This window comes from Anabrus simplex, chromosome 6, assembly GCF_040414725.1.
Source record: "Anabrus simplex isolate iqAnaSimp1 chromosome 6, ASM4041472v1, whole genome shotgun sequence".
NCBI lineage: Eukaryota > Metazoa > Arthropoda > Insecta > Orthoptera > Tettigoniidae > Anabrus > Anabrus simplex.
In genome coordinates, this window is record NC_090270.1 from 228537845 (window position 1) to 228563724 (window position 25880).

General features: G+C 39.3%; 1 protein-coding gene and 1 pseudogene across 1 annotated transcript in view; one reads left to right on the forward strand and one right to left on the reverse strand.

The window, feature by feature from the left end:
* LOC136876369 (sodium-independent sulfate anion transporter) overlaps positions 1 to 25880 on the forward strand; it is a 94404-nt gene that overhangs the window by 51207 nt on the left and 17317 nt on the right. The window contains exons 8-9 of the mRNA XM_068228268.1: positions 5348 to 5509; positions 7527 to 7667. Of these exons, the coding sequence (XP_068084369.1) occupies positions 5348 to 5509; positions 7527 to 7667 (303 nt within the window). The remainder of the gene's footprint in view (positions 1 to 5347; positions 5510 to 7526; positions 7668 to 25880) is intronic.
* LOC136875392 (DNA oxidative demethylase ALKBH2-like) lies at positions 12360 to 25620 on the reverse strand (annotated as a pseudogene).

The following is a 25880-nucleotide window of genomic DNA, read 5'->3' on the forward strand; positions in this document are numbered from 1 at the left end:
ACCCACCGTTCTACTGTACGGTATGGTAGGGCATTATTCCGAAGGGCTTCCACTAATTCACTGTGACTTTCCATCGTATTTCTCCCTCGGAGAACAGCTATTTTGATGTAAGCGCGCTGCTCAACACGGGTTACTTCCATCTCGCACGACACTCACCAACTGACGAATTTCACAGCCCTCGCTGCCCTACTACCAGCTGTCACAGAGCCATCTGTTGTTTTCCATACACACTATGCCTGCAGAACTTCCACACGACACATATACGTTTGTGATCCGTTCACACATCTACAAGAAAAAAGTAGTTGCCATGACTTTTGCCCCAATTCTCGTAGCATATAACTAAATTATATATTATTAAATTTTCGATCATTTATGTCTTATATATTTTTACTGTACCGGCTATGATAACGGAGATATTCATGAATTTCAATTTTTGTTGCTAAGTCCATTTCAGTGCCGCCGCGAGAAAATGGGTGAATAGAATTGAATGCAAATCAGTATGTAAAATCAAGGAATAAGGAACTACAGTCTATGCTATAATTAATTTTATAAGATGCCCTAATATTACAGAGTCGAAAGAAACTGAATGTTAAGGCCTACAATACAGAAAGCTCATAACATTAATCAACAATAACATTACATTGACCATTGTTTGTTGTGATGTGCTTTGTGCCTCTGTTGCCGCTCATCTCAGATAGATGGGATTACTGCTGTATACCGAGTTGTTTCTTTTTTTTAAAAAATTTGCATGGAATACCTTCTTCAGGGCTGCTGACAGTGGGGTTCGAATTCACTATCTACCGGATGCAAGCTCACAGCTGCACAACCCAACCACACGGCCAACTCGCCCGGTCGTATCGAGTGTAACAGGCTGCCTGAATATTGGTGGGAAGTAGCTGTGGAGCTGGATAATTTTCTTCTTTAGCATGCCATTCCTCTGGTTAATAAATTTTCTGATCCTACCGGTACGTAACACAATGGTTCATCATAGTATTCGAGCTATTCAATTCCTACTCTGAGGCACTGATTTGAATTAGCAGTGTGCATATTTAATGGAATAATGGCAGAGGAGTGCTCGCAGCTGTCTGCGGCCTGGTCATTCCAGCTCTGGAACTTTGGACTGTTAGATTGGCACCGTAGTACTGTTCGTTAAAGGTGAGAAAATGGGCAGTTTTTCATTTGATTGCGTATTTTATATGATAACATTGATTTTAATCGCTACTTTCCTATTGACATTTTTGTAATGATCTATGTTGACTTCAGTTAGGAAAACTACAAAGTCAATTTTTCTGAGAATCCTGTAGTGAAGCACGGGTACATCAGCTAGTTAAAATATATATATATATATATATATATATATATATATATATATAAAAGTCGTTCTATGTATGTGGGTGGGTGGGTTTGTACCACAACTCCTCCCAAACCATTGGAGCGATTTCAACCAAATTTGATACACTTATGACTTGGTATCAGGAGACAAACCGCGTGGGGGTAAGACATCCCAAACACCCCTGGGGGCGGGGGGCGAGGGGGGTCATATATAAAAATAAATCAAAATAGTGTCGAATCCATACTTTTTGGGGTTGCTGAGATGAATAGTGACACTCCAATTTTTTTAAAGTCCAAGTTCAGCCCCCTTTGGGGTGGGGGCGAGGGGGAGTGATAAATACAAATAATCGAAAATAATGTTGAATACATAGTTTTCGGGGTCGCCAAAGTGAATAGCGACACTCCGGATTTTCAGTATCAGGAAACAAACCACGTGGGGGTAAGACACCCCAGGAACCCTTAGGGGCGGGGGGCGAGGGGGGTCATAAATAAAAATAAACGAAAATAGTGTCGAATCCACACTTTTCGGGGTCGCTGAGATGAATAGTGACACTCCAATTTTTTTTAAAGGTCCAAGTTCAGCCCCCTTTGTGGTGGGGGCGAGGGGGGGAGTGATATATACAAATAATAGAAAATAGTGTCAAATACATAGTTTTCGGGGTCGCCAAAGTGAATAGCGACACTCCGGATTTTTTGTATCAGGAGACAAACCACGTGGGAGTAAGACACCCCAGGAACCCTTAGGGGCGGGGGGCGAGGGGGTCATATATAAAAATAAACGAAAATAGTGTCGAATCCATACTTTTCGGGGTCGCTGAGATGAATAGTGACACTCCAATTTTTTTAAAAGTCCAAGGTCAACCCCCTTGGGGTGGGGGCGAGGGGGGAGTGATATATATAAATAATCGAAAATTATGTCGAATACATAGTTTTTGGGGTCGCCAAAGTGAATAGCGACACTCCGGATTTTTGGTATCAGGAGACAAACCACGTGGGGGTAAGACACCCCAGGAACCCTGAGGGGCGTGGGGCGAGGGGTGTCATATATAAAAATAAACGAAAATAGTGTCGAATCCATACATTTCTGGGTCGCTGAGATGAATAGTGACACTCCGATTTTTTTTAAGTCCAACTTCAGCCCCCTTTGGGGTGGGGGCGAGGGGGGAGTGATATATACAAATAATCGAAAACGGGGTCGCCAAAGTGAATAGCAACACTCCGGATTTTCAGTATCAGGAGACAAACCACGTGGGGGTAAGACACCCCAGGAACCCTTAGGGGCGGGGGCTCATAAATAAAAATAAACGAAAATAGTGTCGAATCCACACTTTTCGGGGTTGCTGAGATGAATAGTGACACTTCGATTTTTAAAAGTTTAAGTTCAGCCCCCTTTGGGGTGGGGGCGAGTGGGGAGTGATATATACAAATAATCGAAAATAATGTCGAATACATAGTTTTCGGGATCGCCAAAGTGAATAGCGACACTCCGGATTTTTAGTATCAGGAGACAAACCACGTGGGGGTATGACATCCCAGGAACCCTTAGGGGCGGGGGGGGCGAGGGTTCATATATAAAAATAAATGAAAATAGTGTCGAATCCACACTTTTCGGGGTCGCTGAGATGAATAGTTACACTCCGAATTTTTTAAAAGTCCAAGTACAGCCCCCTTTGGGGTGGGGGGCGAGGGGGGAGTGATATATATGCAAATAATGGAAAATAGTGTAGAATACATAGTTTTCGGGGTCGCCAAAGTGAATAGCGACACTCCGGATTTTTAGTATCAAGAGACAAAACACGTGGGGGTAAGAAAATGATGGTAAGGTAATGAAAATAACAATAATAGTGTCTAATCCATACTTTTCTGGGTCGCTGAGATGGATAGTGACACTCGGAATTTTTTTAAAGTCCAAGTTCAGCCCCCTTTGGGGTGGGGGCAAGGGGGGAGTGATTAATCGAAAAGAATGTCGAGTACTCTTCGGGGTCGCTGAGAGACACACCGGATTTTTACTATCAGGAGACAAACCACGTGGGGGTAGGGCACCCCAGGAACCCATAGGGGCGGGGGGCGAAGGGGTGAGATATAAAAATCATCAAAAGTAGTGTCGAATGCTTACTGTCGGGGTCGCTTAGATGAATAGTGACACCCCGGGAAATTTTTAATTCCAAGTTCAGCCCCCTTTAGGGTGAGGGGCAAAGGGGAGTGATATATAAAAATAATCGTAATTAGTGTTGAATCCACAGTTTTTGGGGTCGCTGAGATGAATAGCGGCAGTCCGGAATTTTAGTATCATGAGACAAACCATGTGAGGGTAAGACACTCCAGGCGCCCTTCGGAGCGGGGGAGAGGGCGAGGGGGCTGATATATAAAAATCATCGAATGTATTGTCCAATCCATACTTTTCGGGGCCACTGAAATGAACAGTGTAACTCCGGAATCTTTTAAACCAAGTTCAGCCCCCAGCGGGCAATGGGGGAAGGTATATAAAATTATCGAAAATAGTGTCGAATCCATAGTTTTCGGGGTCGCTTAAATGAGGAGTGACACTCCGGTTGTCGTTTAAGTCCAAGCTGATCCCCAATTGCCAGGCGGGTGAGAAGGAGTCATGAACAGAAAATATCCAAATGACCGAGATTAAGGATGTTTTTTGTACGTTCCAGTATAACTGTCAGCAGAACTTAATACAAATATTACCTACGACCTGAAAAAAATACACCTAGAAGCCTTAGATAAGGGGATGAAATGTAATTAAGACTGAAAATGACTTATTTTCAGGAGACAAACTGCGTGGAGGTATGACAACCCTAGCACGCCTACGACGAGATGAGATGTAGAAATAATCGAAAATAGTGTCGAATCCATTCTTTTCGGGGTCGCTGAGATGAATAGTAACGCTCCAATTTTTTAGAAGTCCAATTTCTGCCTCCTTTCGCATAGCGGTGAGAAAAAGTGAAAAACAAAATTTCGAAAATGACCGAGAGAATGGACGCATGTGTGTATATTGGACCTACTGTCTGGAGAAATATACCTTAGGGGTAAGAGACTCCTAGCCTCTAAAGTAGGGGCGAAATGTAAAAATTAACAAAAAACGACCGAAATTTGTGTCTAATCCATAGTTTTCGGGGTCGCTGAGATGAACTGTAACACTCTGGATGCCGTTTAAGATAAAGCTCAGTCCTACTCGGCAGGCGGATGAGAACTGGCAAAAAATTGAAAACGTCCAAAGGGGCAGAGTTTAAGGATGTATGTGTGTATGTTTTAGCATATCTCTCAATCAAACTTGGTATACACATGACTTACTATATAGAAAACAATACTGTGGAGGTCAGATACACCTAGCCCCCGCTGGTGTTGGGGAATCAGAGAGGCTGACTTGCAAAAATAAGGAAAATAACCAATATTAATGTCGAAATCCATTGTTTATGTGTCGCTGATATGAACTGTGACGCTCTGGATAGCGTTTAAGTCCACGTTCAGCCTCCATTGAGGCAGGAGCTGAGAAGGGCTTAAAAGTAAATAGTATAAAATGACTGAGATTAGTGTTTACTCGATAATTAAATAATCTAAAACTTGAAGTCAGATACATCTAAATAACTCTAAAACTACATGATAAGTCGTAAAATCAACATCTCAAAAAGAATTCTATAAGCATTCACTTCACACTTAACTAACTGGTAATACAAGCATTAAAGGTAAACATTCAAAAACTATCCGGGCAACGCCGGGTACTACAGCTAGTATAACTTAAACATCCAGAGTGTTATCCCATGGTATATCAAAACAACTGCCAAATACCATGTATACAGAATGAAAGAAATCACCATCTGAAAAAAGGTACTATACTGTTGCTGATTAAACATCAGTTATCTTTGGAATTACCTTAGAGCCAAACAGCACAAAGAGCCACTCTACAGATTAACAACATTTTGAAAAATACTATAACAGTATGGTTAGTTACATGAATCTTTATGCTGCTTCCTTTGCAATCACTAACTCATTAATAATTGGTTTTCAGCCAAAGGTAAATCAATAGATGCAACTCAAGAAATGATAGCCCTAGGACTGTGTAACATTGCTGGCTCATTTGTAAGTTCGATGCCAATCACCGGCTCCTTCACTCGAACTGCAGTTAACAATGCTTCTGGAGTGAAGACACAACTGGGAGGACTTGTCACAGGTAAACTAAATGTTTAGATTTCCTTTATTATAAAGAGGATAAGAAGTTTTGTCTTTCTTAAGTCTAGTTTCTTATTCTTTTCCACATTTTGTACTCTGGTAATATGAGTCTAGATGTAATGAAGTTCCTCTTTGGTAGTGAACTGGGTCTGTCTCCTGAATTTTAATACATTATTGCACAACAGAAAAACATAGTATATACCTGATTTTTGTATCATATGAAGGTATTAGCCATCCAAAATGAAGATGTCAATCAGGAAGTATATATTTAATTTAATTATACTAGGGACCTAGTCTGGAAGTATGGAAAATAAACTTTTATATTTAAGATATATTTTAAGCCTGCTCAGACAATAAAAATTAATAATTTAACGTGGCTGCTTAAGCCACAAGTAAACACAATGACATTTGAAATACAAAATTTACTTAGTAATAGTTTGTTTAAGTATAGTAGCCCTGAAAACATTGGACAGTGCACAGTCCAACCTTGCATCTACTTTCTTTTCGCAGTACAGGTGAATCATCAGTCTGCATCTCTTTGTCTAAACAAAAAATAAGCCCAAATTTTTTAAGAGGTTAAGTTTTTTTTATTGTTTGTATTCAGAGTAAAATAATGCAGCTAAAAACTTGCATTTGAAAGTGATATAACAAAGGAAATCTTGCCCAAACTATCACTTGACGTATGATCTGGTTTGTAAGCAGTCTTCATCACTGTCATCTACTGTATTTCTGAACCCGCTTCTTGCAATAAAATATCCAAGAAGTCACTCTCATTGAGCTGGCGTGAGGACATGTTTGCACAGTAACACAGCTGACAGCGTAACAGATTTGGTGCGCTCAGCACCCGGGACATCGAGTGCTTCAGTAGAGGTCATGGCAAAGAGAAACTACCCTTTTTATTGTTTCTCTTTGAACTTCCCTGTAACTGCTGCCTTCTAGTGGATACTAGATAAACTACTACCTCCAAGCAAGGGACGGGAACCATATGGGATATGTAGAGATGCCTATATGTACATGAAAATCATGCCTGTATGGGATACGGGCACTGTCCACAACCAGGAAAGCAGTTTCGCCCGTACCCTCTACTGGCATGATGTTGAAAGTGTTAATGAGACTATATCCTTCTCTACTTCTTCCTGGTCTTTTGCTGTTCCTTGAGTTTGATATTGATACTTCATGTGGCAGTTTTATGGTTGGATGCCCTTACTGATGTTAACACTATATCTGGATGCCATCAAGTCTCTGGTGTATTGAATATGGTGGACATAAAAACAAGAAATTGTAACTATTACATACCACTTAGTTGAGAAGCTCATCTCCTTTCTCCCAAGTCTTCCCAACCCAAACTTTGCAACATTTTTGTAATGCCACTCTTTTGTCAGAAATCACCCAGAACAAATCAAGCTGCTTTTCTTTGGATATTTTTCAGTTCTTGAATCAAGTAATCCTGGTGAGGGTCCTACCAGAGACTTATATGCCATCATCTCCTTTACATCCTTACTACAACCCCTAAACACTCTCATAACCATGTGCAGAGATCTGTACCCTTTATCTGCAATCCCATTTATGTGATTACCCCAATGAAGATCTTTCCTTATATTAACACCTCGGTACTTATAATGATTCCCGTAAGGAACTTTCACCCCATCAACACAGTAATTAAAACTGAGAGGACTTTTCCTGTGTGTGAAACTTACAACCTGACTTTAACCCTGTTTATCATCATCCCATTTTCAAAACTTTCAATGTTAAAAAGCAGGATTAAATATAAAACTGGACACACATGTTTTCCACTGTGGAAATGTACACAAACTCAGCTACCAGCTGTCAAACTTTGAAAAACATAAGAGTGTAACATGCTGAAGACTTCCCTTGTAAGTATTCTAGATTGTTTGCTGACATGTGGATGGTGGATGTATGTGTGCAGTAGGTAGGATGGAATGTGCTTTACACTGTATGAGCACGAACAAAATTGGAAACTTATTTCCAGATCTTATGAAATATTTCTATATTTTCAGGTACACTTGTTCTCTTGTCCCTAGGACTGCTGACATCATCATTCTATTTCATACCTAAGGCAACTCTAGCTGGGATCATCATCGCTGCCATGTTCTCCATGGTGGATTACGAGCTCGTACCACTTTTCTGGAAGACCAGGAGTAAGTTCTTTAATATTCTTCATTGCTGATTTCAATTACATAGGGATGATAACAATTAACTATGAATGACAATGAACTTCCCATAGTAGAGAAATCTTGCTAACCGTTGCGCCCACACTCCTTCACTCTCCTAGCACTGCAGCTCATGAAGGATCCTGGCTTCTCCAATAGCACTCGCCCACTCCTTTCAGTCCAGAGTTCTCTTTCTCCAGTCCTAGATTCCTAACAACTCCAGATCTCTCAAGACATTGTCCAGCCATCTTGACCTTTGTCTCCCCCATCTACGTTGGCTGCCAGTATGTTTGTCGAGGGTCTTCTTTGTTGCTCGATTTAGGTCCGACCTGCACACAAAAATAGAAATATTTGGGACACCAGGAAGATAAACTTCAGAATAAATATAAATTAACATATTCACTCCCATATCTGGATTAGGTTTCTTAGGTTTCTTGTTATAAAATACCATATCTGACCTTAATAATACCAACATAAATGGTCCATTATTGGACATTATAAATTTTCCAGCTACTCATTCCTGGTTGCCAGCGTTTCACCCCCTTATGCTAGGCTGGGAAATTTATAATGTCTAATAACGAATCATTTATGTTGGTATTATAAATTTACTCATTCGGAACAAATATTTCAGATTCCCTATGGGAATCAACATCTATATATCTGACCTTAGTCGGATTTGAATTCACGCCAAATTTTTACGTTCAAATGTACGTTAGATTAATTAAAGCAACTTTATTGTGGTGAAGCTAGAGCTCCTGGTCCTTTCTTACACCTAACCACTTCATGTAAATAAATGAGTGCTAATTTACAATATAATTTTTACAATTTTACAATGTATTTCAACAATTTAAATTGAATATACACTAACAGTATAAAAAGTGAAATGACCTCATTTAAACATATTAAATCTTGACAACCTAAAGTGTAAACTAAACTAACTAACATATCACTAAGCTAAAGTATCACTACCTAAACCAACTAAAGTAAGTAAAATATAACTAAAATATAAACTGCAACATGTTTCAGTGAACAACTATATTCACTCTCATTCATGTATCCCAGTAACACTCAAGAAAGACTTGAAATGCTTAGAAGATGCTGCTGGCAAAGGATTTTAAACTTTGTCTTAGATTTAACGTCCCTGATGTAATTGGTGATTTCATTCCACCAGCTTGTGGCGGTGATCATGAATGATCTGTTGTAGGTTGTTGTTCGATGAGCAGGAATTTCTAGCAAACAGACTGACCTGGTATTGAACAGGTGTAGTGAACTAAGGTAGTGAAATCTGGTGGATAGGTAAGGAAGAGTGTTTTCAGAAAGCACTTGATACACCAAAGTAGTCACATGGAGTCTACGTATGTCATTTATTCGTAACCGAGATAACTGTCTATAGTAGGGGGATACATGGGCATATGGACATATGTTGAATGCATACCTGATACATGCATTTTGGGCACGTTGCAGTCAGATGACACAGTAGATCAGTTTGCCGGTAGATAGCAGTCAGATGAACATTTTACTATAGTTTGGGATAATTTACCGCATTGTGGGATGTGTAATCTAAATAAAAACATGCCAATCCTGAGATCTTTGAAGTGCGTTTTTGGAACTCAAGTGGTGCTGAGTGATATAACGAATAATCATGGCAAGTAAAAAATTGTACTGGACCATCATGTGAAGGTATGTACAAATTTTTAGGGTTGCATGTTACCTAGTGAGTCAGGATGGCATCCAAAAATCACTGGGCTGCATTACTAAATACCTGCAGAGGGAGCTGACGGTGAATGTGTTAAACATACATTACAATTAAACTTAATAGATGTCAGGTCATGTCCAGTGGCAGCCCTTATCTCACCACACCTGACGATGTGCTTTTTAGGCTAGGTAAACTGGCTCAAGCAAGTAGGACAATATCTAATTTATAGTATATACAAAAATAGAAGTAGGTAAATAAAAGTATGCTATTCTCTGGATGAAATAATTGTAATATGTCATTAGTCATATAAAGAAAGTATCTCAAATACTTGTAAAGAAAGTCAGAATGGATATCCTTAAAGGACAGAGAGACCTGTCTGAAAAGATGTCTCGCTCTGAAGAAAATGAGACCAAAGTTCATCAGATCCACTCCTTTTGAACAGGGATATGCAACTGGGTTGCTCTTGCTAAATTGCTTGTGCACTCATGAGGAATAGAGAAAGAGTTGATAAGGGAGCAGTGTGGTGGAATTCAGCAAGACTGAGTGGCTCAGACGGTTGAGCCGCTGGCCTTCTGACCCCAGCTTGGCAGATTCGATCCTGGCTGAGTCCGGTGGTATTTGAAGGTGCTCAAATATGTCAGCCTCATGTCGCTAGATTTACTGGCACATTAAAGAACTCCTGCAGGACTAAATTCTGGCACCTCGGCATCTCCAAAAACCTTCAAAGTAGTTATTGGGACGTAACAAACAATAACATTGAATTCATTGTTGGAATTCAGTCAGCGGCAGCTAGTTACTGTATCATAACATTTAACTAATCATTTTCTCATGGATTCATTATTTATTTTCCTTGTCATTTTTAGTTATATGATTTTCTAGTTACTTATATCAAGTCATATGGTATACAAAAAACAGGAACAATGAAAGAAACATGTAAGAGGATAAACACAACCAAGTGGACACATTATAGTACAATTCACTACCTAGGCTGACTGATATGCTACTATGAATAAGCATCATGTTTGTAATTACTCCACTAAGTAGACAAATTAAATAGATTCATTTCATTAATGAACCTTTACTGACATGCCGGTAACTTCAGACATACTACAATCCAAAGAGCATTGTTATTCTTGTCATTGTTGTTGGGATCATCAGTTCGTAAACTGGTTTGATGCAGCCATTAACAGCAAAGAGTGTTAAATTGAAACATATCGTGAAAGTTGTCACGCAATCCAGAAATATGGTAGGTCTAGAGGTCTTAGTCATCTCAGTTTGCCGGGCTGAGTGGCTTAGATGGTTGTGGTGCTGGCCTTCTGACTCCAAATTGGCAGGTTCGATCCTGGCTCAGTCCAGTGGTACTTGAAGGTGCTCAAGTATGTCAGCCTCGTGTCGGTAGATTTACTGTCATGTAAAAGGTTCCCTATGAGAATCAATGTCTATATCATTGTCTGTCCTTCCAAAATTTGTGAGTATGTTGAGACACCCAAATGTCCTCCTTTTTAGACTGTAAACTTTAAACATCCCTCTTGGTCATAGAGATTAGAAATTTTTACAAACTTGGCTTGGCTGCACTTCTGCATATCTTGAATTCTTTGGTTTTGTTTCTGACTTCCGTTAACTTCAGTACAGTTAGTTGGCTACCAAGGCATGCTCATTACATGTAATCTGTAACCACCAACAGTATTAAATTTTTTATGCTAAACAACAAAAAACAATGCCTACATTGTAAAGCACTTTCAACTGTGACTTTGCAAGAGAATATCTATAAGCTTTAAATTTCAATTTTGTTCCACATTGAAGTGCAATTATAAGAAATTAATTTACACTGTATCAAGTAAATAATATTATATCAGTCTTGGAACTAGTTTCAGCCACTTAGTGGCCATCTTCAGCCAAATAAAAATTAAACAGATCATGTGATAACTAAAACATAAGTATACAAGACAATGTTTCAGGAATAATTATAACATTAAAATACACATAATAATAATAATAGTTATGGTTGTGATCTTCTTGTCATAATATGATGTCTTTAAGTTGAGTTAGGACCTCAGATAAAGAAGTAAATATCTACTTCCAATAAGCTGGAATACTTTTGGATTGATGCTGAAGTTGATGACATACACTATGTAGATGCAGGAACAAGAGAAGAAGCTCCAGTGGCTTGAATTCTTTTTTTTTTTTTTTTTTTTTCTTTTTTGCTATGGGCTTTACGTCGCACCGACACAGATAGGTCTTATGGCGACAATGGGATAGGAAAGGCCTAGGAGTTGGAAGGAAGCAGCCGTGGCATTAATTAAGGTACAGCCCCAGCATTTGCCTGGTGTGAAAATGGGAAACCACGGAAAACCATCTTCAGGGCTGCCGATAGTGGGATTCGAACCTACTATCTCCCGGATGCAAGCTCATAGCCGCGCGCCTCTACGCGCACGGCCAACTCGCCCGGTGTCTTGGATTCAGTGAAGGAAGTTTTCTTCATGGTGTAATGTGACTAGCCACTTATCTTTCAGTCATGTCAACATTTAGAAATCATGAACAATATGACCAAAGCAAAATATTTTGGGATATGTCAGGTTTCTTTAACACTTCATGATAACTGAAACTCTTCTGCAATACCATGAATATCTGAGTTTGTTTCAGCGTTGCATTTTGATTATAATTTTGAAGGATTTCCCTTTTTCTTTTGGCAGCAAATGAGTAAATGATGTAAAATTAACAATTTAATGATTATGACAAAGTTACCAAGAATTTATTAGCAATAACTGTTCAAGAACTTTAACAGTTCTTGAAATCCCTGGGCCAAATCACCGGTGAAATATTCTATATCGGCTTCCAGTTCCTTTGGTACTATTCAGATCACTTCCTTTTATTGAGTCAGGTAACAATCTTTCAGAAGATGAGACTGTATATTGAATAGATTGTTGTAAATAAATTTTTTATAATTTTAATTATATCAACTTCAATAAGGCCCCATTATGAGATTAATTACACATAGGTGAGATTGATCCAAACTCCCATGTAGCTCTTACGGCGTGGCAGTGAGTGATACCACAATTGATTGGTTGGAGGATTCATCAGAAGAAGACTTCCATGCTCCAGCATCACCTTGTAAGGGGGAATATTCCTTTTGGCACTTCCTGACGTCCTAGCATTGCGGGCATCATGGTGTCGAAGTACAAACTCTCGTCTCTGACCCAACGACAGTGATGCAATAGGTGCTTCACGATCTAGCTCCTTCTCATCATCTCTATGCTCTCTCATGTGATCATTTCCATCACGATATCTGTTTACCAACACAAAGTTGAAAGAAACATCTGTAATCCGCTGAACCAGGTCCCGAAGCTGTCATATCAGAGGCGGCCATGATCGAGCTGGTACTATGTTACCGGAGAACATGTATGTTAATCCGTCATCACCAATATATTGCTACCTGTTGCCATGCTATAGGATGCCACTTGCCAAATATAAAAACCCGGGCCAAATCACCGGTGAAATATTCTATATCGGCTTCCAGTTCCTTTGGTACTTTGTCTGCTACAAGCTGTGGAATAACTGCGGCGCAGCCTAGGTTCAAACCCTCACTGACAGCTTCTGCCACCTAAGGCCTGAGGTCCTAACTCAACTTAAAAACATCATATTACGACAAGAAGATCACAACCATAATTTTTGTTATTATATGTATTTTAATGTTATAATTATTCCTGAAACATTGTCTTGTATACATATGTTTAGTTATCACATGACCTGTTTAATTTTTATTTGGCTGAAAATTGCCACTAAGTGGCTGAAACTAGTCCCAAGACTGATGTAATATTATTTACTTGATATATTGTACTGAAAAGGTGGACCCCTCTTGTCAATTTATTTCTTATAGGAGAATATCCATTTACAAAAAACTAAAACCAACAACAGCAACAAATTTGGACAGTGATGTCTTGTATGTGACATGTAGAGGAACTTTCAATGCCGCACATGGTGGTGCTAGCAGCATAACAAAACATTTAGCATCTGCATAGAGGTTTTTGGTTAATAAAAGCTGTGTCCTTCTTTTCCTTTTTCATATGAAATAACATAAAAAGAAAAACCTTCCTGGGTTCTTAGAATATCCAGAGAAACATCACAAGGAGATGCCTATGATTTCCTTCCTTTCCCTTTACTTCACATTCTTTACTTGGCAAGTTCCCTTGCCAACTGCCGTGATTTTGATTTGCTGCATATAAGGAGAGGCCATACCCTGTGCCCAACCGATTTCAGCGAGCTTCAGTGTTGGGGAGGCATTCAACAGTAACTCATGTGTATAGATTTAGGTCAATACGGTTTTGTTTAAGCATCATGAGGCAACATCCGCTTTGGACTCAGTGGAGGTAATAGAACACTAAAAGGCGAATACATTTTCCTTAAACATGTCAGGTCCACCATCTAATAATTTCCAAGACATTGAGGAATGCCCTGATTCAAATGCAATGCATATATACTTGGGACAGTCAAGTGGAGCAGTAGCCAAGTGGTCACCGTACTTGTAAAAAACCTTGATGATGTGAGTTTGAGTTTCGCTGTAGCTATATTTTTTTGTACAAAATAAAATATTATTTGAGGGAACATGAAGATAAAAATGTGAATAAAAATATTAGGCAAACTGCTGTGAACTTTAATTTCTATCTCAAATTAATATATACAGTATATATAGAGAGAGATCCAGCAGAAACTGTGAGAACATTCCGGCTATACCTAATTTCAGGTAGAAAATAAAGTGTACTGCAATTTGCATGATTTTTTTTTGTCATTTTATTCTTCACATTCCCTCAAATATTAATTTATGTTGTGCAGGAAATTTAGCTGTGACGAGACTCAAACTCATGTCTTCGAGGTTCGCAGACAAGTACGGTGACCACAAGGCCACCACTCTGCTTGAATTTGATGTAACTCTCTAAGTATTGTACCAGGAAAAGTTGATTTTCAAGAGCATGAGGTCTTTCTAAGGGGTGCCTAGTCCTTAGGAGAAGGTACAGAGAGGGAGGATCGCAAGGCGAAATAATAAATATTATATCTTTCTTTCCTTTGTGCAATCTCTGGGAGGTCACCCTCTTATATTGCCGAATCATAGATATTTACTAGAAAATAAATCCCAATTTCAACAATAGAATATCGAAAAATCAAGTTGATCAAGTAAAATTCAACTCAATAATGTCTTCCTTGATCAGTCATGTCCATCATAACTTTCATGGCATAAATTAATAATAAAGCATGTTGTAAGTAAATAAGAAATCCTGAAGTCTTTTCTATTGACATTTGCGATATCAGATTACGCTTTCTACATAAATTAAATAAAGTAAAATCTGTAATTCCTTCTTGTAAATACATAAAACTCAAATATGAAACACTTGAAATTAATCTGTTCTTCTGGTATAAAGTTCTGAGTATTGTTCTATTTTTTTGTAACCTATTATGCACTTGACGTAAATATCGTAAATTAAGAGTTTATGATACACTTTCACTATGAATGAAACACTCAGTTGAAATCCTAAAGTTCCAATAAGTGAAAAAATATGACATTACGAGAGCACACTGTTATTTGAAAATCTGTCTTTACTTCTGAGTGTCATAAAGCGTTAATTTTCAAAGTTTATGAAATATTAAATGAGTGAGCTTTTGATGTTCTTTGTCAGTAATGACACTGTTTATAAAAGTTCTGTTCAAAGTTAGATTTATGTTTTTAAATAGAAAAAAGCACTGATATCACCTGACATATGCCTTCTTGTTGAGCTCGAACAGTTAAATACTGCTCTGCAAGCAACAATCTGGAACTCAGCTAACAGCCAATACCACAGTGTTCCATGGTACCACGTTCCTGGAACTGTCCCTCATAGTACCAAGTCCACGTTGATCTGCATCAAATCTCCGTCGATCTACGTCGTTCTCCGTCGATCTCCGTCGTCTCGAGTCAGGATTTCTCATGTTAATAAAAGAGTGGCTTTAATACGAGAAAGTCCAACTGACCAGGTTGAAATGTGCACCATTTGATTTGCACTGTTAGAACTGATTATGATTGTCTCATAAATAATCACCATTCACTGGATGAGAAATATGTCGAAGCACTGTCTATTATCATAAATTACGATGATTGAAAAATAAGAAAACACACTTCCACACATTTTATCTTGATACTTACTGCACACTGTCCGTATTGTCAAGAATAACTTTCATTCGAAGCACAGTTTATCAAGGCTCACTTTCACAACAAAGACATAAATAAATAGCTCCCTCTCATAATATCTCATAATGTCCCTTCTCACTATCACAGTTCTACAAGTATTCATGCATGAATTTTATACTTCACAATATCACTGAATTACGAAGTTCATTATACAGACTATCCACACGGGTTGTTTCAAATGGTACAGTCTGTTACGACGATACGCGAACAGTCTTTCAGCACAAATTAAAGTGTTCTAGGCTCTGATAATACTTAAAATAGTCAATGTGTTGCGACCTATACTAGTGATATTCTGAGTTGAAACAGTTCAAGATCATTATAATTTAAAGTAGCCCTGCTAACTTCAAGTTTGTTCAAGTCATTCACACGAAAATTGAGATATTTGTGAAGTCCAAATATTGGCAAAATATTACAAGTCTTATGACTTTGATGTTATCCACACGTTAATTTCCTAAGTTTGAACGTCTGGCGAATTTCAAGTCCAACAATTTGTTAGTTACTCACAGGTATTCACAAAAACTAAGTGTCAACTTTCAGTCGAAATTGTGTAAGTATGACGAACTTCCGGCCGGATGAATACTGAGTTTGACTTGTCGCGTGCAGCATGACATGCGAGTCAGCTGTGAAGAATGCGAACTGGATTGCTACGAAACTCAGTCTACATTGCCTCCGATATGCTATTAGTTCTAAGTAGAAAGAGAGAGCTGGGAAGAGTGGGAAATGATATAAGGAGTATCTGCCTGTTTCCATGTTAGACATGCTACCAGGCGAGTTTGTATTGGTTGGGTGGTGTTAAGGTGTGGTATTGAAGGGTCAGGGAAAAACCACATAGGCAGAAAGATAGAAAGAGCCTACATGTAAAACCTGACATCTTTTGATAGCACATGCAAGGATGTGGGCTGGAAAAGTCCAGAGGTTGTGTTAGTTAGGAGTATGTGTCATGCAATCATAACCATTTTCCTAGCTTTTGTCAGTTATTATGGGGAATCAGTCCTTCTTGTCACTGCCTGGTGCGGCTTGGGTCTGCTGGCGTCTGGGCTTTGGGTCACAGGTTAGTCCCTTGGTCCAGCAGCCAGTGGTCCCTGGGGCCAAGTCTCCTTTAAGGAGAAGGGGAGGATAGCCAAGCCTTATTTGGCCTTCTTCTTCTAGCCTGATGACATCCCTTCTTTGCGGTGTTGGTGGCACACACTTGTCTCTGCAACTATATGTCTATTAATATTATAAAAGGAAGTGTTTGTCTGTCTGTCTGTCTGTGTGTCTGTGCATGATGCCCAGCAAAATCTACAGCACGTAGAGATCTGAAATTTTGAACATAGGTAGATGGAAAGGGGTCCGCATGCACCTCGAAGCCGGAATTTTTATTTTCGCTTTCGTTGGTGAGTTATGAACGAAAAACCATCGGAAAACGTGCATTGGGATATAACAATCCAACGCGCTGTCATCAAGATTAATGCATAGAGTCGCTGTCGCTAGGCAACGTACATAAGATAGGTAGAGAACACAATATGCAAGGAGCCATTTTACGTCCAGGACGTAGGAAGGTGTTCTTGGTATTGTATGGTGTGAGGGCATATGACGGTGTTGATGATGATTCATCCATAGGATCGGGACGTTAAGTTTTGAGCTATTCGAGAGGAGTGGCATATGTGCCGGTGCCGGGTTTCATCCTCTTCATTCTTGCTATCATGTATCATGTCATTCATTTCTTTCAACAAGCAACTTTTACAAGAATTACCCGATGTTCTACACAGTTACAAGTCTATCGACTACACGGCAGAGCTTCGAAAGACTTGGAGTCACCTGGAGTACCCTCGAACATCTTAGAGCAGACGATTGTGGCACCAATTATCCTTCTTAAGAATAAGAATCCTGCCCTCTGCAATGAACACGACTCTGAAACTGATGACTAATATTATTGAAGCCATTCTCATGATTGGGCATGCCGCGAGCGAAGTAATATTCATTCCTCGGATTCGAATAACATCTTCGGATATACAGTTTAAGTTTAGATCTCTGCAGTGTTCAAAATAAAATTTCTCTATGTAATAAGCATATTCTTCTTCTTCTTACTATATATAAAATCGATGTATGCGTGTGTGTAAATGACACCTCTCCTAAACCACTGGAGCAATTTCATTCAAACTTGGTACACTTATGACTTACTATCTGGAGACGAGCACTGTGGGGATAAAGCCATCCGTAGCTCCCTTAGGGGTGGTGGTCAGGGGGGGGGGGGGGCAAGGTATAAAAATAATCGAAAAACGTGCCAAATCCACAGTTTTCAGAGTCGCTGAGATGAACAGTGACACTTCCCATTTTTCAAATGTCAAAGTTCAGCTCCCTTTTGCATGGGGGGCGAGGGGGGAGTGATAGATAAAATTAAACGAAAATAGTGTCGAATACATAGTTTTCGGGGTGGTCGAAGTGAATTGTACACTCCGGATTTTTAGTATCAGGAGACAAACCACGTGGGGGTAAGACGGCCCAGGAACCCTTAGGGGCAGGGGGGCGAGGGGGCTGAGATATAAAAATCATCGAAAATAGTGTCGAATCTATACTTTACGGGGTCGCTGAGATGAACAGTGACACTCCGGAATTTTTTAAAGTCCACATTCAGCCCCCTTCATGGTGGGGGGGCGATGGGAGAGTGATATATAGAAATAATAATGTTATATAGAAATAATAGTGTCGAATACATAGTCGCTGAGGCGAATAGTGACACTCCGAATTTTTAGTATCAGGAGACAAACCACCCCAGGAACCCTTAGGAGCAGGGGGAGGGGCAAGGGGACTGAGATATACAAATCATCGGAAGTAGTGATGAATCCTTACTTTTCGGGGTCGCTGAGATGAATAGTAACATTCCGATTTTTTAAATTCAAAGTTTAGCCCCCGACAGGGTGGGGGAAGGGGGAGTGAGATATAATAGTAATCGAATATACTGCCGAATCCATAGTTTTCTGGGTCGCTGAGATGAATAGTAACATTCCGGATGTTTAAAGTCTAACTTCGGCCCCCTTTGGCATAGGGGGTGAGAAAGGGTGAAAAAATAAATTGTCAGAAATGACCGAGATAATGGACGTGTGTATGTTCCAGTATGACTTTAGTATGACTTAGTGTACTAACTGGAAAACGTACTGTGGGAGTAAGACGCCCTTAGAACCACTAGGGAAGCGGGTAAAATATTATCCACACTAATAAATGGAAGTCTGTTTGGCGCGATCTATATATACTGTACTATATATATATATATATAAATTAAGGCATAAAAATGAAAACAGACGTAAATTAGTGAGACCATTCTAGGCATCTTAGAAATTTAAAACTTGGTACCAGACAACCTGATGACTTCAGGATCCCTAGAAAAATCTCAAATTCTCATAATTCTCTGAGGGATACATGCTGGGAGTTTCAAACCTGCATAAGAACACAGTCGGTGATATTTATCCAGAACCTACAGGTTTCATAGGCTTAAAAGTTTCCTTAAAGTCCTGATTTTTAACCCACTCCCCCATATCAAGATCGCAGCACAATCTCCCAGACCAGTTAGAAAACTGAAATTTTGCAAAATTATAGCTTTAGGATGTAACCAACGGAAAATTTACGAGATGTTAAAAAAATTTATTTTTTACCCCCGAAAAATATCGAAATATGGAGGCAATTTTAATGACGGTGCAGTCCTTCCTTTCGATGTATTTCGTGGCTAAAAGGTAAGTCGTATCACAAAATGGATGGCACAATCTCCGTTCAATTTGGAGTGATCTACAACTTCGGTCCTATGACCTTTCGTCGTATCTCTATCCCTTATACATTAAATGTTTCTCTATTTCTGGATTTACCTAAATTTTGCACTTTGTACACGTACAATTAATGGTTTGATTCACTTATAGGAAAGATGGGATCATCAAGTTCTACATGAATATTGGCCCACCCAGTAGCCATATGTGAGCCAAATTCTATGTTTGAAGCTGTCGCATAGTATCAGAAAAGCAATGCACTGTGTGAAAATCTTACACAAATTTCACCCTATTCAACGTCTCTAAAACATAATGAATTGTGGTAGACAAGTGCACCTGTCGTTATCATCACAACTCCACAACTCGCACTTTACATTGGAAACATCGTCTGTGGACCTCCCTCTGTTTTTTCTCGGATAACGCCAATTTACATGCAATTTAAAAATTATTATTAACTTCGTGTACAGCAATTTACTTCGATATCCGTATACAATCTGGAATACCGTAGTGAAGCACGGGTACAATTGCTAGTATAATAATATTTATTGATAAAACAAATATTAATACCAAAATAATAACACGATTATTAGTCAAATCACCATGTATATATTCATCACTATAAAAATTACTTAAGCTGAAATAAATAATACAAATTCTGTAAGTAGTGATACTAAATCAAACAAAAAGGTCATAATAATTGAACTTCTATTTAAATTTAACACCTCCCACTCAACAAAAACCACTAAATCATGTAAAATAAAATACAATCCTATTAGAATTAAAATTATCGCCACAATAAACAAAAATAAAAACTCAAAAAACGATTAGTCAATGATCATAAAATGGTTTGAAGTAGTCTCCCACATCTCTGGAATCACAAACCAACATTTTTATATTAAACTATTTAAACATAATCACAGTATACATAAATCTCCCTTTCTGGTTCATTTTTGTTTTATTCTCTCCGGAATTACCTGCTGGTGAATCATGAGACATTGATAGGTCTCCAAGTTCAGTCAACTTTGAGTAATCATAAAATCAAATCATTAAATGACCACTCCAATAATTGCAGACGAAGGCTTATCCTAACCCGCAATACATTCTGTACTTAGCAGGTTGCTAAGCGACTAACACTTTCATTAATATTCTGATGTACAGTGGGGGACATAAGTATTCATATAGCCTGATATCGACGCGAAATTACTAATTATCTTATGAACACAGTTCAGATCACTAAAACATAAACGGAGATGCTTCATCACAAAACATTCTAAGCGACACAACGTAAATAAACGGAACATGTTTGTAAATAATAATGAAATATGTAATTAGTCTGATTTCCGTTCCTTGTATTCCCATTTTTTTTTTTTTTTCAGGCCCTTCTTCACCTCATGATACTAGCGCACCGTAGTTTTCCTGGACTCAAAAATCTTATTACCTGATTGGTCAGTCTTCTCGGGTTCATTCTGTAGACATGTCCGAGGAACAGGGCTCTCTTCTTCCGGATGGTATCTGAGATCTTTTCCATCTTGGGATATAATTCTTGGTTTCCTTTCCTTTTGTATCGTTCGTCTTCTACTCTTTGGGATCCCAGTATCTTCCTCAGAATCTTTCTCTCCACTAGTATATATATATAATTATATATACACACACACACATATACACATATATACACACATACATAAATCGTTATCATATATGCTTTACGCGTTTCTCGGTAGAGTGCGGGCCGCTCTTCTGCTCTCATGTCCTGTAAATTAATAAAATCATTAAGTGATAGCTGCAGGGTGGTTTTCTGTCCACTCCCTTGTCACTGGTGGGAGGCAGGGGTGGATTGGGTCATCTCTTATTATGGCTGTGTTGCCTTCATCATAGTATTTCTTCTCTCAGTCCTCCCTCACTTGATTCCCTGTAACATAAGATAAGAGACATAGATAGACATGTACATATATACAGGTGTTTGCAGTGTGGTGTGTGTGCGTAGTATTAAGTGGAGCTTGTAGTGGGTTGGTGTCAGCTTGGGGGGGGGGGTGTTTGGACTCCCGGCCTCCTTACCCTGTGGCTGAACAGAATGTGCTTCGGCGTGGGGTATTTGGTGTATAGATCGACGTCGTAGCGTCCTATTCCACTGACTAGTGGGTTGATCTTATTACCCCATGACTTCAAGTACATTCGGAGTGTTTGTTTTCGTATGTATTGCCTTATGGAGCTGACTTTCACAATTCTGCGTAGGTGGCGTATTGGTGTGTCATACGGGAGTCTAGCCGCTGCTCGAATGCATTTGTTTTGTATTAGTTCCAGCTTATCCAGGTTCGTCATAGCAGTGTAGCCCCAGGCAGGGGCTGCGTACGTTATTATTGGCCTAATTCGGGCCTTGTACATGTTGATTGCTACTCTCTTGTTAATACTGGATCTTTTATTCAGTATAGGATAGAGCTGTGACAGTCATGTGTGTGTTTTCCGCTGGATGTCTTTAATGTGATATAGCATGGTTAGTTTTCTATCTAGGACTACTCCTAGATATTTGACCTTGTCGTGCCATGCTATATCTTGATTAAATAGTTCGAGCGGTTTGATATTGGCTGGCCTATGTGTGCGTCTGTTCTTCCTAGTGAACAGCACAACTTGGCATTTGTCAACGTTGACCTTGATACGCCGTTTGGTTAGCCAGGGCTCGAGGGTTCGCAGTGCTACTTGTAGTCTCTTTCGGGTGCATACTAGCTGAGGGTGTTGTACTGTGATAGCAGTGTCATCCGTGTAGAGGTGCGTGCTAGTGAGTTCCGTTGTCGGCATGTCATTCGTAAATAGAATGAACAGGATTGGGCCTATTAGTGACTCCTGGGCTATGCCCGCCCTGATCGGTCGCGTGCTTGACAGTGTATTGTGAACATCAACTTGGAACTCTCGGCCTTCCAGGTATGATTTAATTAATCTTATGTACCCTGGGTGGAATTCGAGGTCTATTAATTTTGCTAGAAGTCCTTCGTGCCAGACTTTATCAAATGCCTTCTGGATATCAAAGAATACCATGCCTGTGTCCCTCTGCTTGTTTAGTCTGATGGTCGCTTGTTCTATGACCCAGGTAAACAGTTGTGGGGCAGAGTGGCCGTTCCTAAAACTGAAAACATGAGCTACACGATGATGTATGTCTCATTTCCGTATCTTTAAAGTTAGAAATTTTCCTTCCAGTACATTCGAGTTAAAGGCGTGCAACATGTGGCAGTGACGTCATCCGCAGGTTCATTGCTCATGACGTGTCCAGCTCACCACGAGGAACTTCGTATCGCACTCGCACAAGATGTCGGGCATACAAACATATATTTCTGCCGTCCCTTTTTCATATATTCTGGCAATTTTCAAATAATGTACCGGGCTGGAACAGTTCCGGGTACAGTATATATGCGTTGCATTGGAATCGGGGATTCATCAATTTTTCAGAAGTTATTAGGTGGCAGACCTGACATGTTTCAGTAAAATTTGTTTACCTTTTAGTGTTCTTTCACCTCCACTTTGTCAAAAGGGGATCCTGCAGCATGACATTTGACTTTATTTTTTTTAAACTAAAGCGTATTGACCTAAACCTACATACACAAGTTATTCTTGAGTGTACCCCCACAAGTACACTGAAGCTCGTTGAAATTGGTTGGCCATAGGGTCTGGCCTCTCCTTGTTAGCTTAGCTGATTCTGCTATACAGCTGGAAGCAATGAGTAACTACAGCCATAACTAACTCCCAAGGATACTACTACTACTACTACTACTACTACTGCTGCTGCTGCTGCTGCTGCTGCTGCTGCTGCTGCTACTACTACTACTACTACTACTACTACTACTACTACTACTACTACTGCTGCTACTGCTACTACTATTACTACTACTACTACTACTACTACTTTGCTGCACTTATATAAGGATGATCACCACTCTCGTCCAGTTCATGAGTTGTACTGAACATGGTAGTTCTGCACATCACAGTCATAAATACTTGAGCTTACTCTTATAGATATCACCAGTCATTGCTAGAACCTACACTTGGAAGATACTGTGTGTGATTTACTGCACTCGCATAAGCTCTTGACTTTGCTCGTCTGTGCTGAATATTTAATAACAAAGCAAAGAGAAGAAACAACTACAACCTCCCGTGAGAGGTACCATACGGTTAGGGGTGGTGGCGATTAACGGATTATTAAATACACATTCTGCAGGCAGATTTAAATACAGTAACAGATTATCACAATTTTTGTGACTTCAAACATGTAGAATCCTTCACTTTCAACCAACAGAACTAAAGAAACAACAAGAGAGTTGCCAACTGTACAAACTGGATACTTAACAGTAGAAAGGTGCAAAGTGCCAAATTTATGAACAGAAGTTATAACAAAAAACTGTCCATAGTGCAGTGTTTTAATAATTTATTCCTCAAGCTTTTCTAAGTTATACAGGAGAGTTTCATCTCATACATTATTGGCCATTTCATGACACAGTTGGAACTGTTTGCTGCTGAAGGCAATTCAAACATCAACGTTTATGAAAGGTGCAAAGTCCCGTCAAACTTTTCTAGGTGTTATGTCTTCATTCACCACAGATCTGCATGTAATATTGTTTATGCTCATTCCTTTTCAGGTAAGGGATCATAACCTTACATCCTTATTTTTTTCATCTTTAAGAATTGAGTTCATTGAGGAACTGGATTCAAAGACAGCCGATTGAGTGTCTTTTGCATGTTTCCCCTTTTTGAGGACATTTACCTTACAGACCCTTTTTATCTCCATGAAACACTCTTTTACTGATACATGTTCTACATCTGATGCATCGTATCTGATGCTGACAGCTTTGGAAATGTTCAGATGTTTTGTGGAGATTATCTCATCTGCCACAGCTTGAATGAAAAAAAAAAAAAGTGAACTAGGCTATCCATTTAAATTACTTTGAAAGGTTTAACAACCTTTGCTTCCTTGACCATTTTGCATAGGTCACTAGGTACAAATGCCTTTGTCACTGACTTCCTTCTCTCTATTAAGGCAAACTCAGAGTCACAGGGAAGGAAGCTGTGCCCACCAACAAGAAAACGTTGTTCTATTCTTGTGAACAACCCATTTGCCACTAGAAAAAGAAACACCATCATTCGATTCTTGTTCTGTGTAGCACAGTTGTCGCTCCAAACAATAAGGTTTTTCTTCATTGTTATCCCACTGTTCAACACTTTGAAAATGCAAGATGCGATTTCATTTCCACCCCTACCAGCATAGTCTCATCCCACATGCACATGTAAGACTGAAGGTTATCACCGACTGATACTCCCAAGTTGTAATAAGATAACTGGCAGTGATATAACATCTCAGAATGCATCAATGTGGGCACAAACATAACCTGCTGCAAATCAGTGGATATGCTGCAAGTGTCACTGTCGGGGAACTGAGATGAACTGATGTCCTTCTTCAAAAGGTTCTGTGCCATCTCTGCCTGCCTATGGTGAAACTCTAAAGGCACCTGTGACAGCAGTGAACCAGTTTTTACTTCAATGTTCAGGAAGTCATAAGTCTTGCAGGTATCTTTCCTATGTCTTTGGAAGGAAAGTTTGGGAAACTCTTTCAGAAAGACTGGGCGATAAAAAGTGGAACTGATGGTACTTTCAAGAAACATCTTTTGAAAGTGGGAGTACAGTCTTGCAATATTTAGGTCAGGACTGAGGTATTCCTTGCTTGATCTTGCTCAGCTGTAATGGCTAACTTCCTGGGGAAAGCCATTTATGTGCTGCTTTACACTCATTTTGTCATAGTCACTATATTTTGAGTGACCGAGTCTTGTTCTGTGGTCAGTGAATGTTGTATCTCCAAGTTGTTTCTTCTTGATAAGTAATTCCAGCCTTTTCTTTCCCACTGCAAAAATATCCATGAAAGTGCTTTTATACACTGCAACAGGATCACGTTTGCCATTTGGAATAGAATACCGAACTGTTCCCTGCTGGCCACTTTCAGAGGGATTATCATAGGTCCCATGCAGATGACGCTATACTGGTGTGACACTAAGAAGATTCATCAGGAAGGTTCTTTGTGTTGGGTAGTCTTGCTTATAGAATTTAGAAAATATATTTTCAATGCAGACGCCAGCTCCCTGCACCCTAATCTACATTTGAATTGTACCTAAAAGAAACAACAATAACATCAGCATGTTTACCGTAGAGTATACTGGAGATATGTACATATTCAACAGCTATCATATTATTCAGATTTCACAGCCAGCGATGGGCTTAAAATCATACCTGTGGTGAGGGAGCATTCTTAGCTGGCATAACTTTTTTTTTGTGAGTTTCATAGGCTAAACCTTTCATCTTCAATATTTTCTGTTCTCCTCGTAATGTTCCACTACCATTCTTCCTTCATCTCTTACCCATGTGGCTTTCATCTGCCATAACCTAACATATGCACATCACATATGTACACAATGGTTCCATATATAATATTTAATTTGTATGACAATGTTATATGATTGTATATGACATAATGTTATGCAATAATTATACACATACCTTATAATTTGAAGAGCAATGAG